The sequence below is a fragment of the Rhincodon typus genome, chromosome 30, assembly GCF_021869965.1.
Source record: "Rhincodon typus isolate 14 chromosome 30, sRhiTyp1.1, whole genome shotgun sequence".
In the NCBI taxonomy this organism is placed as follows: Eukaryota; Metazoa; Chordata; class Chondrichthyes; order Orectolobiformes; family Rhincodontidae; genus Rhincodon; species Rhincodon typus.
Window position 1 is genome coordinate 4,910,856 of NC_063361.1, and position 15,204 is coordinate 4,926,059.

Genomic DNA, 15,204 nt, shown 5'->3' on the forward strand with positions numbered 1-15,204 from the left:
TCAGGGGTGGGTGGAAATTGGACTTTTTTAAAATATAAATGTCTTTGCAAGGAGTGGGAGCTAGCAAGAAGGAACAAAAAGAAAACACCAAGCTTGGATTCCTTTGAAACAACTGCAGTTTTGAAGATATTGTGGAAGTTGTCATGCAAGATACATAAATAAATCTAACTGGTTAGAACCAGAAGGATTTAGTTCTAGATCCCACAGACATCCTACAGAATTTCAGGACAGGATATTCTACAATGCGGTTTTCAAACGGACCATTTAATTAGGGGTATTAGATGAAGCATCATTACTATAAAATCTAGAAACAACATTTACCAAACAGCAACCTGAAATAAACTATTTACAGCATTTTAAAATGGGATCACAAGAATGCTTTTGCAGTCGAAGGCCTTGAGGAAAGCACTGCTGCATTACAGAACTTTCAAAACCTTTTATTCCCGTTCTAAGTATTCAAAGTATATAACTTGTCGACATCATAGAATAAAATACAAAGATCACAAATGCAGTTTCTGATCACAGTAAGCCTGTTCTGCTTCCAGACCATTTCAAGCATGCCTGGAGCATAAAGTAAACCATCCCACATGCATTACACCAGACAAGCCCACTTACACAACAAGCATGCACTTAGATCAAAAAAATGGCTATTCTATATTGCATCTTATTGAAGGGACCAAATTGTTTAAGAGTTCCATCTGAAATATTTATTCCTTTCTAATACACAAAAAAATTCTGTGCCTAAAACATTTTTTCAGTTCCTCCACATGCTCTCTTCACCATTATACACTAAGAACAGCCCTAGTGTTGCCAGTTCCTCCACTGCATAGATTACAACAGCTTCACACACCACAGCTTTTAGTTCTATCAAGACATTGCTAAGAATGGATTTTGAATGACATATGCACCAGCCTACTCAACAATACAACTATCAAATGTGCTAGCTGCTAGAGTATTGAACCCTGTACAGGCTTACCAGGGCAGAAAGCATCCAAGTCTGGCTTCTTGGCTGTGGCTCTGGTTGGGGAGCTGAGCTCCGATTCTGGGACTCGAGGGCTTTCCACAAACTTCGCCTTCCTCAGGGGGGCTGGGACAAGAGAGGAAGAGGGTCGTAAGTGAGGGGAACAGCAGGCAACAGATGGAAGCAGTTAACTAAACGGCCCACTGTGACGGAGACGGATTAAATTACATTATTTGTGGTGCTGCATGAAAGCAGCTGTACTAACCATCTATAACAGAAAGACGAGGTGTCTTGTTTTTCAACAAACACACTGTATTATGATTTTGCATATAATCAACTAATGAAGCCTTCTTCCCATTCACCTCAGCTGTCCTTGGTCAAAACTCTAACACACGTCATTTATATTTAATTAACCTTTATACTGCCAGTTAGGAAACATTGTAAATCAGACAGTGCTATACACAACATATGCGGTTCACAAACTAGAGGTTAGAGCAAAACTGAAAGAACTACACAATCGGCATTCAAACAATTTGTCATGGTTCAATTGTAATCAAAGAAAACCAGCAAAACTTAAAACTTTTGCATTCTGCCCAGAAACGATAAGGTTAATGTTCAGAGACATTACCGTAGGAAAGCATTTTTCAGTATTTTGCCAAGGGAACATGCATGGAGTTTGTTATTTTCATTTACTTATTTTTTCTTGAATCTATACTAATGTCTCACAAGTACTTGATTCTTCAAAAACAAATAGAGAAAGGCAAGCCTCATACCACATAATGTGGTACTTCAAATGTTATTCAATCTCCCTTTAATGTCACACCACTCATCAAACACAGACCACATGAATTCTGTCAATCTGTGAACATGTTAAATACAGGCTTTACATGTTGCCATTCTAAGATGGCTGACATGTACATGATGATTAAATCAGAAGCAACACTGAACAAAGCTACGTACATACTCTGCAGTTCATTTACATGGCATTCTTAAAATGGCTAATGTTGTTAGAACTTATATGTTTATTTACTTTTTCTCCTCTTTTGCTTTTACTTATTTGTATCCCTCTCTGTGACTACCATATCACAAATATTAATCTCATTTCTGTTCTCAGACATTTTACTAAGGGCATTCAGAAGTTGGCATCTAAGAGGTGCACAAGTGAAATCCAGTATGATCACTCATTAGAGACAGAAAAAAAGTAACTGCCAAGTCTTTTTTTATTTGCGATTTATTCACTGCACTCCCCAGCAGTGGTCATAGATGAAAATCAAACACCTCGGTGATGCTTGACAAAAGAAAATTGCCTGCCTGTATTCAGCTATGTTAATCCTAAGAATAGAAACTTCATAGGAATTCATCAAAGCCTGGGCAATTGTACAGCAATAGGCATAAAAAAAACACTATCTTGGAGAAAAGTAATAACAAGTATTTTTGTTCTACTAACAATTGCAGTTCTTGATGCATTCCAGAAAACAATAGAACTGTATTATAATAAGCTACCAGTTTGCATTTAATACATGGCATAACACTATTGTTCACACTGGCAGGCAGAAAGCCAAAATCAACAAATTGTGGCAACCAAGCTAGTATCTTTCAAACAGCTCCATTTCACAATGTTTCTGTACAGTATTTTATGTCTACAATAGTTTTTCCACACAAAGACCAGACCACACTAGTCACATTCTGCTGTAAAAACAGTAAGATTTTATAACTTTCACCAACAGTTATTACCAAAGGTGGAAGGAAGAAAAAGGAGCAAAGCTTACTATTGCAATGTTTTAGTTTGGTTGTAACAATCTCATGTGGTCTGTCCGTGCTGTACCAAAAAGACTGTTCAAAGTAGCTACTGACAGCTAATGTGCACACAAAGCACTGGATACTGCAAAACTTCTAGTTGAATTTCCTAGCTAAGTGGCCACAAATGGGAGTTTCAACTTCAATATACGTTTCTGTGATTCGTCCATTACCCTCACTGTACTGTGCCATTCACATATTCAAATTACAGTCAAAACAATCACCAAGAGTCACCCAGCATTTGTGTGCAACTTGTCTGACTCTCAGAATTTACAGCAGGCTCATCGCAACACCCCCATCACTATCAACATCAAGCAAAAAGAATTCCCAACATACTTAATTCTACCGACTGCAAATGCTAATTTAAAGTAGTGCTGAATTTAGAATGCTACAATAAGCAAACAGACTGAAAACCATAAAATTGAGCCATTATTCCTTTCTTCTTGGTACAAAGCATTATTGGAAGGACTGCTGCAAAGCAAAACTAGTGATGCAACTTGGGGATAAGATCCTGATTTGATTCACAACTAATCTAAGAAATAGTCATCTCCCTGAAAAGAAAGCCTTATAAAATTGAATCTACATTAATAGTGTATTCTCCAGCTTGCTGAAAAGCATGATTTTAAAAAGTGCCCAGGTGGTTTATTGGCCCCTAGGCACATCGTTCATTTACATTTCAATTTAATAATAAATATTAAACATTGCACACTTCAGCCTCCACTCCCCTAATGTTCAAAATACATTGTGCCATCAACAGTTGCCCTGAGGGTGACCCATAGTTCTGTGCTGTCAATTCCATAACTAGGATCTGCCAGATATTAACCACCCTCCACAGACAGTAGTCTGTGACCAGCAGTTAGGACACGACTGCACTCTCAATTCTGTTCTGTCACTAAAAGTCATGTAAGACAAACCAAACATTTCTTTCTATTACAAGTAGGGTAATTTATGTGTTTTGCCTTTACCTAGTCATTTAAAGCCCAAACAGGACTCAACTCACCAGGTGTCTGCTGAATCTCTTTGATTCAGTTTAGTATTAAGAGATACGGGTGATGACTACTGTTACGTGAAATCATTCCAAACAAACAAACATTGTCAATGGCACAAACCATGTCAGTAGGTTATTACACTAGTATAACCTTCAAGAATCCTTTTAGAATGTCCCTGAATATTAAGTATTTGAGTTTGCTGTGTTTTGTAGTGATCTGCTGGACCTACTGCACACTTGATCCATCAACAGCCTGCACAAGCCAAAACAATACTGGCATTTCACCAGAGCTCCATGACCTCACTGTTCTAAAATGCTGTTCTGTTTTACTGTAAAATACCGTTAGGGCTGCTATGTCACGGCACAGATAGTGTGATACATTCCAAAGAGTCTATCAAGCTTAAAAAAAACTAGGCTCTAATTCAACTTCACGACAGACACCAAAATGACTTGAATGCATAGAATAGAACTAACTCCTTCCTGAGAGTGTCCAATCTTCACTTATCAGATGAAAGTCCAGATATGCTATATAGCCACTGCCAATCAGTAAATCAAAATCAGTTACAAGGAAATAAATTGCACACAAGTCCAAACTAAAGTTTTTTGATATAAATACATTATATTCTACATATATTACCAAACGAAACAAATTTTAAATAACAGTTCATAAAGGCCATTATTAGATTCTAACGAGCCAAAGGCTTGTTTCCAAAACACTATTAGTTGAATTGTAATTAGCAGGAAAGCATCTAATTCAACAAGCTATTGTAATATTTTACCATAACCTGTAATCACTGCTATTTCAATTCAGCAGTCACTTGTCTATTATAATCATGTGTTGCAGTACTGAACAACTTCTAACAAGACCACATCAAATTTACTTTATAAAAGGTTTACTTTATTATTATGTGGCTGCTACAATCAAGAGCTTTGCCAAGCACATTTCACTCATGCTTGCAACATGCAAGTTTCCAAGTACAGGTTCCACTTATTCTAGGACTTGAGTTTTCCAAATTTGAGAGCAGTAAATGAATTAGTACACCACTAACTTATCCATAATTATCCCTTCACTGAGATATGTTGCTCCTGAACTAAAATCACACAGAATGCTCATCACACTATCAGATCTCGTAATTAAGGTTAAAATTTCAAATGCAATTCTTTGCATGATACGATTCACAAAAAAGCAAAAAAGGGTTGAGAAGAACAATGTTAACTTAGTACAGTTCTCTCTATGGCGCAAGTCTCTTCTCAGGATCTATAAACTATAGCCTTTACTGATCATGTGTTTGTTCATATATCCATCATGGCCCTCCAATTCTCTTCTGTTACGTGAAAATAAGGTTAAAATGAGCAACTGAGGCTCAGATATATCCCTCACTGTCTTTGATGTGAAGTCCAGATATTTCCCAGATGTCTTCAGTTCATTCTCTGAAGGCAAGAAATAATTCATTTCAGTCACCTGAATAGATAGAGATGTACAAATTCCAATTGATATCTGGAGAGGTGGTTACTAATCTGACACCCCCTGCAGATTATAACAAACCTGCATACACTGAGGTAAAACTATTGCTGTGCTACCCTGCTACACACAAGGAGTATATAATTCAGAATTGTGCATTCCTGGCTCACAATATTATTATCACTGTTGCATAACTAAGGAATAGTCTTTCATTATAGGTTCCCAGTGAATCACAGGAGTGCACAGCAGAACTATTATCCCACATCAGTTTCACAAAGTTGGTAGGAAAATCTTACATTGAAAAGTTTCATTTAAAGGCAATATCTAGAAAGATATCTCTTTCTGAGCTAACAGCTGTTCTTTCAGATAGTTTAAGCCTAGCTCAAAACAGGAAGTCTTTTAAAAGGAAAAAAGTGATCCCAACACAACCTAGTTAAGACTTAATATAACAAAACATTTTTTTTTAAAAGAACAAAACTAGCATCTATCCTACTCGCCACTCATTGTTCCATACATTGAAATATATCAAATGAATACAATCAGAACTGGAATTTTACAGCAGAGAAGGGGATTCTCAGCAGCTATGCTTTCAAGGAAGAAAACAGATTTACGTATTCCACATTAGTAGGCAGGAAAGACAATGCTATGTACTTACAACCTGAAAATGTATGCTACGACAAACTTAATTTGGTCCACAAAACCACAGACCAGGTACAATTTACCATCATGGATTCCGCATCTGATCTCAGTTTCCTTGACCTTCAAGGAAAAAACACATGACATTCCAGACTTGTTAACATCTGGGAAATGTTAGGAATGACATCTAAGTTTAGCAAGAATGATAAAGATTGCAAACTCATTTAAACATGTAAAGCTGTGCTTACATGCAAGAACGATAGATTGTAGAATCTAAGTTATGTTTTGATTTCAAAATAAATGACAGATTTATATTGAGACCTCCATTTCTTGGAGCTGCCTAATTGCTTTCCACAGGTACCGTCTCCAGTGTCCTGCTAGCATAAAAATCATAACATTTCATACACTAAAGAATGACCTCTACCACTACAATTTTCAAATCTAGGCCTTGCAGAAAACTACATAATAATGAAATAAAGAACTGCACATGCTGGAAATCTGAAAGAAAAACAGAAACTGATGGAGAAATTCAGTAGGTCTGGCAACATCTGTGGACAGAAAGCAAAGTTAACATTTCAAGTCCAGTTCTGAAGAAGGGTCACTTGAAACGTTAATACTGCTTTCTCTCCACAGATGCTGCAGGACCTGCTGAGTTTCTCCAGCAATTTCTGCTTCAGAAAATTATATACCTTTGTAGAGGAATTAATTTGTAAGTTTCACATACATCATTTTCAGATTGCATTGAACTTCCACAACCCCACAACATAATCAACTATTCAAAGCCTTTCCCGTCACCCAAATCACAACCTATCTCCACAAACCGCGAATTAAGCACAATGTTTCTTCCTGGATATGAAACTCCTTTTATAATTGTGCTTTCTGTACGTATCTCAATATTCTAAAGAAATATTTCATATTCTTTATTTTTTTTGTTTAAAATTCCACAAAGTGTTATAAGGTGGAAGTAGTCTACTTTATCAATTTGTCTCACTAACTGTCCATTCTATACATGTTCTGAGAAAGTTCAGCAATATATTAGAAAGATGGAGATAGCTAGCTCTGGTTAAAAGACTATGGTTGCACCTTGGATTCACAATATTGTAAAGCCAATGAAGGGCAAAGCAACTCTACTCTTGGAAATTTAACATGTTCAGCCTGCACCTGAGAGTGGATATCACCAATGAAATTGTGTGGGTTTCTACAGTAGACGCAAATTAAATAATGTGAAAACATGCAAGAAAGTTCTTTTTAAGAGGTGCCTAATTCAGAATAACTATGGTGATATCCAATAAGCTTGAAATCTAAAACCACTGTTTAGTGTCAACTCAGTCTTCAACATGAGGCTAAAACTGGCTATGAAATTTACAATTGTAAGGCATATACCTCAGGTGACAAGCAAACAATAAATATGAATAGAAATATGGAAAATATATAACATAAGAGCAGGAAGTTTGTTCATTATGCAAGTGAAGAAAAAAAGACTTCCCACTCCAGTCCAGCCCCAGCCTTCATCGAAAGCCCTGCACATGAAGTAATTTCAAATGTCTCAGAGGAAAGGCACCAGAGTGGTAATGTTATTGACCCAGAGGTCTGGACTAAGATGCGCGTCCAGTGAAACTACTTGGGTAGAACAGAGAAAGAAGAAAGGGATGATCACATTATTGGGATTGTACTATTGGTCCCACAATAGTCCACAGGAAATTCATATCAATCTGGTGAAACTACCAAACAGGTCTCACCAAAAAGCATAAGCGGCAAATAAAAGAATGAGCTAAGCGATCCCACAATCAACGGATCAGATCTAAATTCTGCAGTCCTCCCATATCCAGTCATGAATGGTGGTAGACAATAAAACAACCATTGGAATCTTCACAAATATCCCCCACTTATGGTAGAGTCCAGCACATCAATGTAAAAGAGAAGGCTGAAACATTCACAGCAATCTTCAGTGTCAAGTGGATGATCCATTTGCTCTCCTCCAGTGGTTCCCAGCATCACAGATACCAGTCTGCAGCCAATTTGATTCATTCCATAGGATTTCAAGAAACGGCTGGAGGCGCTGGATACTGCAAATATTGTGGGCCCTGACAACATTCCTGCAACAGTACTGAAGACTCATGCTCCAGAAATTTGCTGTTCCCCCTCCTCGCCAAGCTCTTCCAGTACAGTTATAACACTAGCATCTACCCGACAATCTGGAATTTTGCCCATGTTTGTCCTGTACACAAAAAGCAAACCAAACTGAATCTGGCCAATTACCGCCCCATAAGTTTACCCTTGATCATCAGTAAAGTAACAGAACAGTGTCATCAACAATGCTATCAAGCAGCATTTTCTAGCAATAACCTGCTCGTTGATGGCCAGTTTGGGTTCTGTTAGGACCATTCAGTTCTTGACATCATTACAGCCTGGTTCAAACATGGACAAAAGAGCTTAATTCCAGAGGTGAGTTAAGAGTGACAGCCCTCGGCACCAAGGCTGCATTTGACCAAGAGTGGCATCAAAAAGCCGTAGCAAACCTGTCATCAATAGGTGACGGGGAAAACTCTCCAGTGGTTGAAGTCATACCCGGCACATAGGAAAATGGCCGTGGTTGTTGGAGGTCAGTCATCTCAGCTCCAGGACATCTCTGCAGGAGGTCCTCAGGGTAGTATCCTAGGCCCAACTATCTTCAACTGCTTCATCAATGATCTTCCCTCAGTCGTAAAGTCAGAAGCAGGGATGTTTGCTGATGACAATGTTGAACACCATTCGCAACTCCTCAGATACTGAAGCAGTCCAATGTTTTAATGAAGATCTATAGCTTGGTGAACCAACCAATAACTAAAGCAGTCCACGTTCAAACAGAACAAGATCTGGACAATATCCATGCTTGGGCTGACAAGTAGCAAGTAACATTCACACCACAAATGCTAAACAATGATCATCAATAAGAGACAATCCAACCACTGCCCTTGGACATTCAATGGTATTATCATCACTGGATTGCTCACTAGCAATATGCTTGGGTTACCACTGACCACAAATTCAACTGGACATGCCACATAAATACAGTTGCTACAAGGACAGTCAGTGACTAGGAATATTGCAGCAAGTAACTCATCTCCTGACTCCCTAAAGGGTGGCAAATGTCTAGAAGGCACAAGTTAAGAGTGTGATAAGATATTTCCCCTTGCCTGGATGGGTGCAGCTCCAAAACTCAAGAAGCTAGCCACCATTCAGGGCAAAGCAAACCACTTGACTAGCACTGCATCTGCAAGCATCCACTCCCTCCATCACTGATGCTCATTAGCTGCAGTGTGTACTATCTACAGGATGCACTGCAGAAATTCACCAAACATCCTTAAACATCACCTTACAAAGCAGCAACAACAACTTTGATCTAAAAGGACAAGGGCAGCAGATAAAACAGAACAGCACCACTTGAAAATTTCCCTCCAGGTCATTCACCATTCTGACTTGGAAATATATCGCTGTTCCTTCTCTGTTGCTGGATCAAAATCCTGGAATTCGCTCCCCAAGGACATTTTGAGTCAAACTACAGCACGTGCACTGCAGCAGTGCAAGAAGACCACTGACCACCACATTTTCAAGGGCAATGAGGAATAAGCAATGAATGCTTGTCAACCAATGACACTCATTTCCCATGAGTGAATAAAAAAAAGTTAACAAGCAATGACAACATAGTTTAGCTAAAGAAAAGTCATATTTAACTAACTTATTGGAGGTCTTTGAAGAAGTAACTTGTGCTGTAGATAAAGGGGAACCAGTGGATTTATTGCATTTAGATTTCCAAAAGGCATTTGATAAGGTACCACCTCAAAGGTCATTGTGGAAAATAAAAGCTCATGGTGTAGGGGGTAACAATGGCACGGATAGAAGGTAGCCTGGTTAACAGGAAGCAGAGAGAAGCAGAGGAATAAATGGGTCTTTTTCAAGCTGATTGAGCATCACAAGTGGTGTGCCACGGGGTCAGTGCTGGGGCCTCAACTCTTCATCCAAATCATTCATATAAACTGAAGAGACCAAAGACATTGCAGCTAAATTTGCTGACAATCCAATGATTGGTAGAAAAGTGAACTGTGAAGAGTACATAGGATCTCAAGAGGTTACACGAGTGTTCAAAGACCTGGCAAAGGGGTGCATTGTGAAAAATGTGAAATTGTACTTCTGGAAGGTTGTTAAAGCAGTTCAGAGGTGGTTTTCTGGACTAATACCTGGAATGAGCAAACTGCCTTTTGAGGAAAGGCTAGACAGGCCAGATCTGTGTCCTACAGAGTTTAGAAGAGTCAGAGCTGACTTAATTGAAATATATAAGATCATAAGGGGATTCGACTGGGTGGATGTTGAAAGGATAGTTCCTCTGTGGATGAGTCTAGAACTAGGGGTCAAAGTTTAAAAATAAGGGGCTGCCATTTAAGACAGTAGAGGAGACATTTTGCTTTTCTATCTGAGGGTTGAGTATCCTTGCAATTTCCTTCCTCTATTGTGTTCAGTTCTGGTCACCATCACATGTAATTCTGCTCACAACATTATAGTAAGAGTGTAGAAGTTTTGGAGAGGGTGCAGAAGAGGTTCACCAGCATGTTGCCTGGATTGGAGTGTGTTAGTTATAAGGAGAGGTTGGATAAAATTGGATTGTTTGTGCTGGAACATCGGTAGCTGAGGGGCAAGCTGATAGAAGTATATGAAATTATGAGAGGCAAGGATAAGGTGGACAGTTGGAGTCTTTTTCCCAGGACCCAACTGGGGGCGTGGGCTTAAGGTGAGAGGAGGAAAGTTTAAACGAAGGTGCGCAAGGCATGTTTTTTTTACATAAGGGGTGGTAGGTGCCTGCAATGCACTGCCAGGGGAGGTGGTAGAAATAAAACAATAGCAACATTTAAAAGGCATTTGGACAGACACATGAACAGGCAGGAAATAGAGGGTTACTGACCATGTACAGGCAGATGGAATTACTTTACAATGGCATCCTGGTTGGCACAGACATGGAGGGCTGAAGGGCCTGTTCCTGTACTGTTCTATGCTCTAAAAGCAACGGATGCAGAATATCTAAATATTTTTAGGGGAGAGGAAAATAGATTTTTGATTACCAAGGGGGTGGAAGATTATCATTGATGAGTAGGAATGCAGACTGAGATTAAAATCACAGCCACGATCTTATTGAATGGCAGAGTAGCTGAAAGGGCCGAGAGGCCTAATTTTGCTCCTTGTTCATACATTCTAGCTGCAGGTCTTGTAACATCCAAACTCACAACAACATCATGCCCACACAATTCCACAGTTTATTTCACAACTGAGGCACGAAGGGTGTGAGGGAAACGCGATTCTACTAAGTTTTGCTCGACCTCACCAGTAATTTGAACACACCAAATTCAGGTCTATCCTGTATACCTTTATTTTTGCAGCAGCTCTCTTTGGTTCAGCAATGCTGGGAACTAATCAATCTGGGATAAGTTAACTGATCCCACTGCACCAGTTTGAAGGCAGAGAGAGAGCTGCAACATTCCACAAACTGGCCCAACTGGCTTCAATTCATGCATTCAATCCCTGCAGCCTAAAATCCTTTGCAAATTCACTGTTTGAAAACACACCAGGAATATAACTCAATCCCTAATCCTTCCCATGACAAAGAGATCGAAAATCTTGAAACCTAACACTCACTAGATCAGATCTATAACTTCAATCTTGTACAATTTTGTTTTGCCCTTATTGCATACATCGAGTTTTAGAAGGAAGTTAATGCTGTACATCGGTGAAACAGAAAAATAGAGTCATAAATAGAACCACAGATTCATGCAGCACGGAAACAGGCACGTGGGTCCAATTCACCCGTGCTGACAAGGCATCTCAATCAGACCTAGTCCCATTTGCCAGCATTTGGCCCATATCTCTAAACCTTTCCTATTTATATACCCATCCAGATGCCTTTTAAATGTTGCAAATGTACCTGCCTCCACCACTTCCTGTGGAAGCTTGTTCCATACACGCACCACCTTCTGCATGAAAAGGTTAGCCCTCAGCTCCTTTTTAAATCTTTCCCTTCTCACCTTAAACCTATACCCTCTGGTTTCAGACTCCCTCACCCTAGGAAAAATCTTTTGGCAATTCAGCCTATCCATGCTCATGATTTTAGAAGCCTCTATAAGGTCACCTCTCAGCCCTGACATTCCAGGGAAAAAAGCTCCAACTTACTCAGCCTCTTTCTAAAACTCAAACCCTTTGTAAATCACTTCTGCGCCCTTTCAAGTTTAACAACATCCTTCCTATAGAAGGGAGACCAGAATTGTATTAGTATTCCAAAAATGGCTTTACTAATGTCCTGTGCAGCTGCAATATAATGTCCTAACTCCTATACTCAATGCTCCGACCAATAAAGGCAAACATACCAAACACCACCTTCAGCACTCAATCTACCTGCGACTCTATTTTCAAGGAACTACGGACCTGCACCCCTAGGTCTATCTGTTCAGCAACACTCCCCAGTGCCCTGCCATTAACTGCATAAGTTCTGCCCTGGGTTGCCATACCAAAGTGCAATACCTCACATTTACCTTAATTAAAATCCATCTGCCACTCCTCAGTCCATTGGCACATCTGATCAACATCCCGTTGTTCTCTGAGCTAATCTTCTTCACTGCACACTACACCACCTATTTCGGGGTCATTTGCAAACTTACTAACCATGCATCCTATATTCACATCCAAATCATTTATATAAATGATGAAAAGCAGTGGATCCAGTCCTCCAACACTTCCGCCATCTGCAATCCGACCCCACCACCAAAGACATTTTTCCCTCCCCACCCTTACCTGCTTTCCGGAGGGACCACTCTCTCCGTGACTCCCTTGTCCGCTCCACACTCCCCTCCAGCCCCACCACACTCGGCACTTTTCCCTGCAACCGCAGGAAGTGCTACACCTGTCCCCACTCCTCCTCCCTCACCCCCATCCCAGGCCCCAAGAAGACTTTCCACATCAAGCAGATGTTCACCTGCACATCTGCTAATGCGATATACTGCATCCGCTGTACCCGTTGTGGCCTCCTCTACATTGGGGAAACCAAGCAGAGGCTCGGGGACCGCTTTGCAGAACACCTACGCTCGGTTCGCAATAAACAACTGCACCTCCCAGTCGCGAACCATTTCAACTCCCCCTCCCATTCCTCAGATGACGTGTCCATCCTGGGCCTCCTGCAGTGCCACAACGATGCCATCCGCAAGGTTGCAGGAACAGCAACTCATATTCCGCTTGGGAACCCTGCAGCCCAATGGTATCAATGTGGATTTCACGGGCTTCAAAATCTCCTCTCCCCCTACCGCATCCCAAAACCAGCCCAGCTCGTCCCCACCTCCCTAACCTGTTCCTCCTCCCACCTATCCCCTCCTCCCACCTCAAGCCGCACCCCCATCTCCTACCTACTAACCTCATCCCACCCCCCTGACCTGTCCGTCCTCCCTGGACTGACCTATCCCCTCCCTAACTCCCCATCTACACTCACCTTTACTGGCTCCATCCCTGCCTCTTTGACCTGTCTGTTTCCTCTCCACCTATCTTCTTCTCTATCCATCTTCTATCCGCCTCCCCCTCTCTCCCTATTTATTTCAGAACCCCCTTCCCCTCCCCCATTTCTGATGAAGGGTCTAGGCCCGAAACGTCAGTCTTCCTGCTCGGCCTGCGGTGTTCATCCAGCTCTACACCCTGTTATCTCAGATTCTCCAGCATCTGCAGTTCCTACTATCTCTGATACATTTGAAGACTGATTGCAGGAATGACGTTAGAAGAGGGAAAGTCTGCTGACAGACACTTGTCTGTTCTCTCCTCTGCTCTGCCTCCATTCCCTTCCTTTGCCAACCAGCTCCTCACTCATGACCGCCATCCCATCATCCAACGATCCAGTGGATACAGAGAGGGAGACAGAAAAAGGAGGAGCGCTTTTTTTTTAAAAAATGTGGTCAAATTAGTTACACAAAAAAGGGTTTTGGGGGGAATGTCGTGAGTTACATCCTTGGTCAAAGCAATGAATATTAGCATGAATGTGGATGCTAAGTGAGTGAGTAAAAACAGGTTGTTTTACCCATTAAACAAGTTACATGATACCAAGATTATGTCACCAAAAAACAATAAGGCACTTGAGGCCAATCTGAAATTAGTTTTAATGACTCCAGTACACAGATCCCAAATATGTTGGGTTTATTCTGCAATCCTTCTAACTGTACTATTACACCATCTTGCAATGCTGTTTTGGCCTGTATGAAAACATAGTTCTGCATCTATTTGGCCATTTCATGATTCTTGCATGCTGTTTAGGTTTCCACAGATGAATGCTTTCAAGGTAAAAGAAACTTAGAATATATGGTCATTCCTTATTGCTGTGTTTGAGGGAAGAGCATTAAGTGTCTTGAACGAGCCGTACAATTATATTTTTCTATTCATAGCTAGGAATGAAGACAAAAAAAAACATTACTACTTTCAGTCTGGGGCTAATGAAACTCATGACAGTGATTTATGTACAAGTGATCAGAAAACTCAATAAATATTAACTTGGAATGTTCCTGATCTACTTAGTTCAGCATCACAGTAAGCTATGCAATCAGAAAATGAACCATCAGAAAAGATATCAGATATGTTATTAGCATTAACACCAAGAATGACTTATGAAAATTACTGTGCCAGTTAAATAGTAACTGATAGCCCACATCTTGTCGTCTCTGGGTCATAGGCCCAAAAGATGAGGGACTTTAATTACATTGTTAAGTTGGATTGTTCTTCTTGGAACAAACTAGATAGGAAGCAAGATGATAGAAATGTAAAGATTATGACAAGTTTAGGGAAGATAGACAAGGAAAAACTGCTCCTGTAAGCAGACAGTACAAGGGCAAAGGGCACACATTTAAGGTTTTGGGAAAAAGATGCAGTGGGAATATAAGAAACAATTTGTTTTTACACTATGTGGTAATAATCTGGAATTCACTGCCCATGAGGGGGGTAAAACAGTAACAATGGTTTCAAAAGGAAACTGGATGGGTACTTAAACACAAGAGTACTGCAAGGCTTTGGGGATTGAGCATGGGAATGGGACTGACTAAATTGCTAAGGGAGAGCTGACATGGTTTGAAGACCGAACAACCTTCTTCCACACCATAAACAGCTCTATGACTCTATAATTGACTGGAAAGTTTAAATTCCCAATGGGCAATTCCCACCAGTCCCACCCACACATAACCCGTCTCCAAATCTAAGCTAGAGTCAGACACTTCGGACAGCTCTGCAAGACTTAACTGGATGGTTACCCAGGAAATTTAGACAGGTTAAAACCACATCTAACACCAGGGTAACTATGCAACTGAACATCAAAAT

General features: G+C 40.4%; 1 protein-coding gene across 7 annotated transcripts in view; it reads right to left on the reverse strand.

Moving 5' to 3' along the window:
* The window catches only part of tanc2a (tetratricopeptide repeat, ankyrin repeat and coiled-coil containing 2a), a 754,278-nt gene that overhangs the window by 319,345 nt on the left and 419,729 nt on the right, over nt 1-15,204 (reverse strand). For 5 of the 7 annotated variants that reach the window (XM_048614637.1, XM_048614634.1, XM_048614635.1 and 2 more), the window contains one exon: nt 977-1,087. The exons of the other annotated variants lie outside the window; for them this stretch is intronic. In XM_048614637.1, the coding sequence (XP_048470594.1) occupies nt 977-1,087 (111 nt within the window). The remainder of the gene's footprint in view (nt 1-976; nt 1,088-15,204) is intronic. 7 annotated transcript variants of the gene reach the window in all.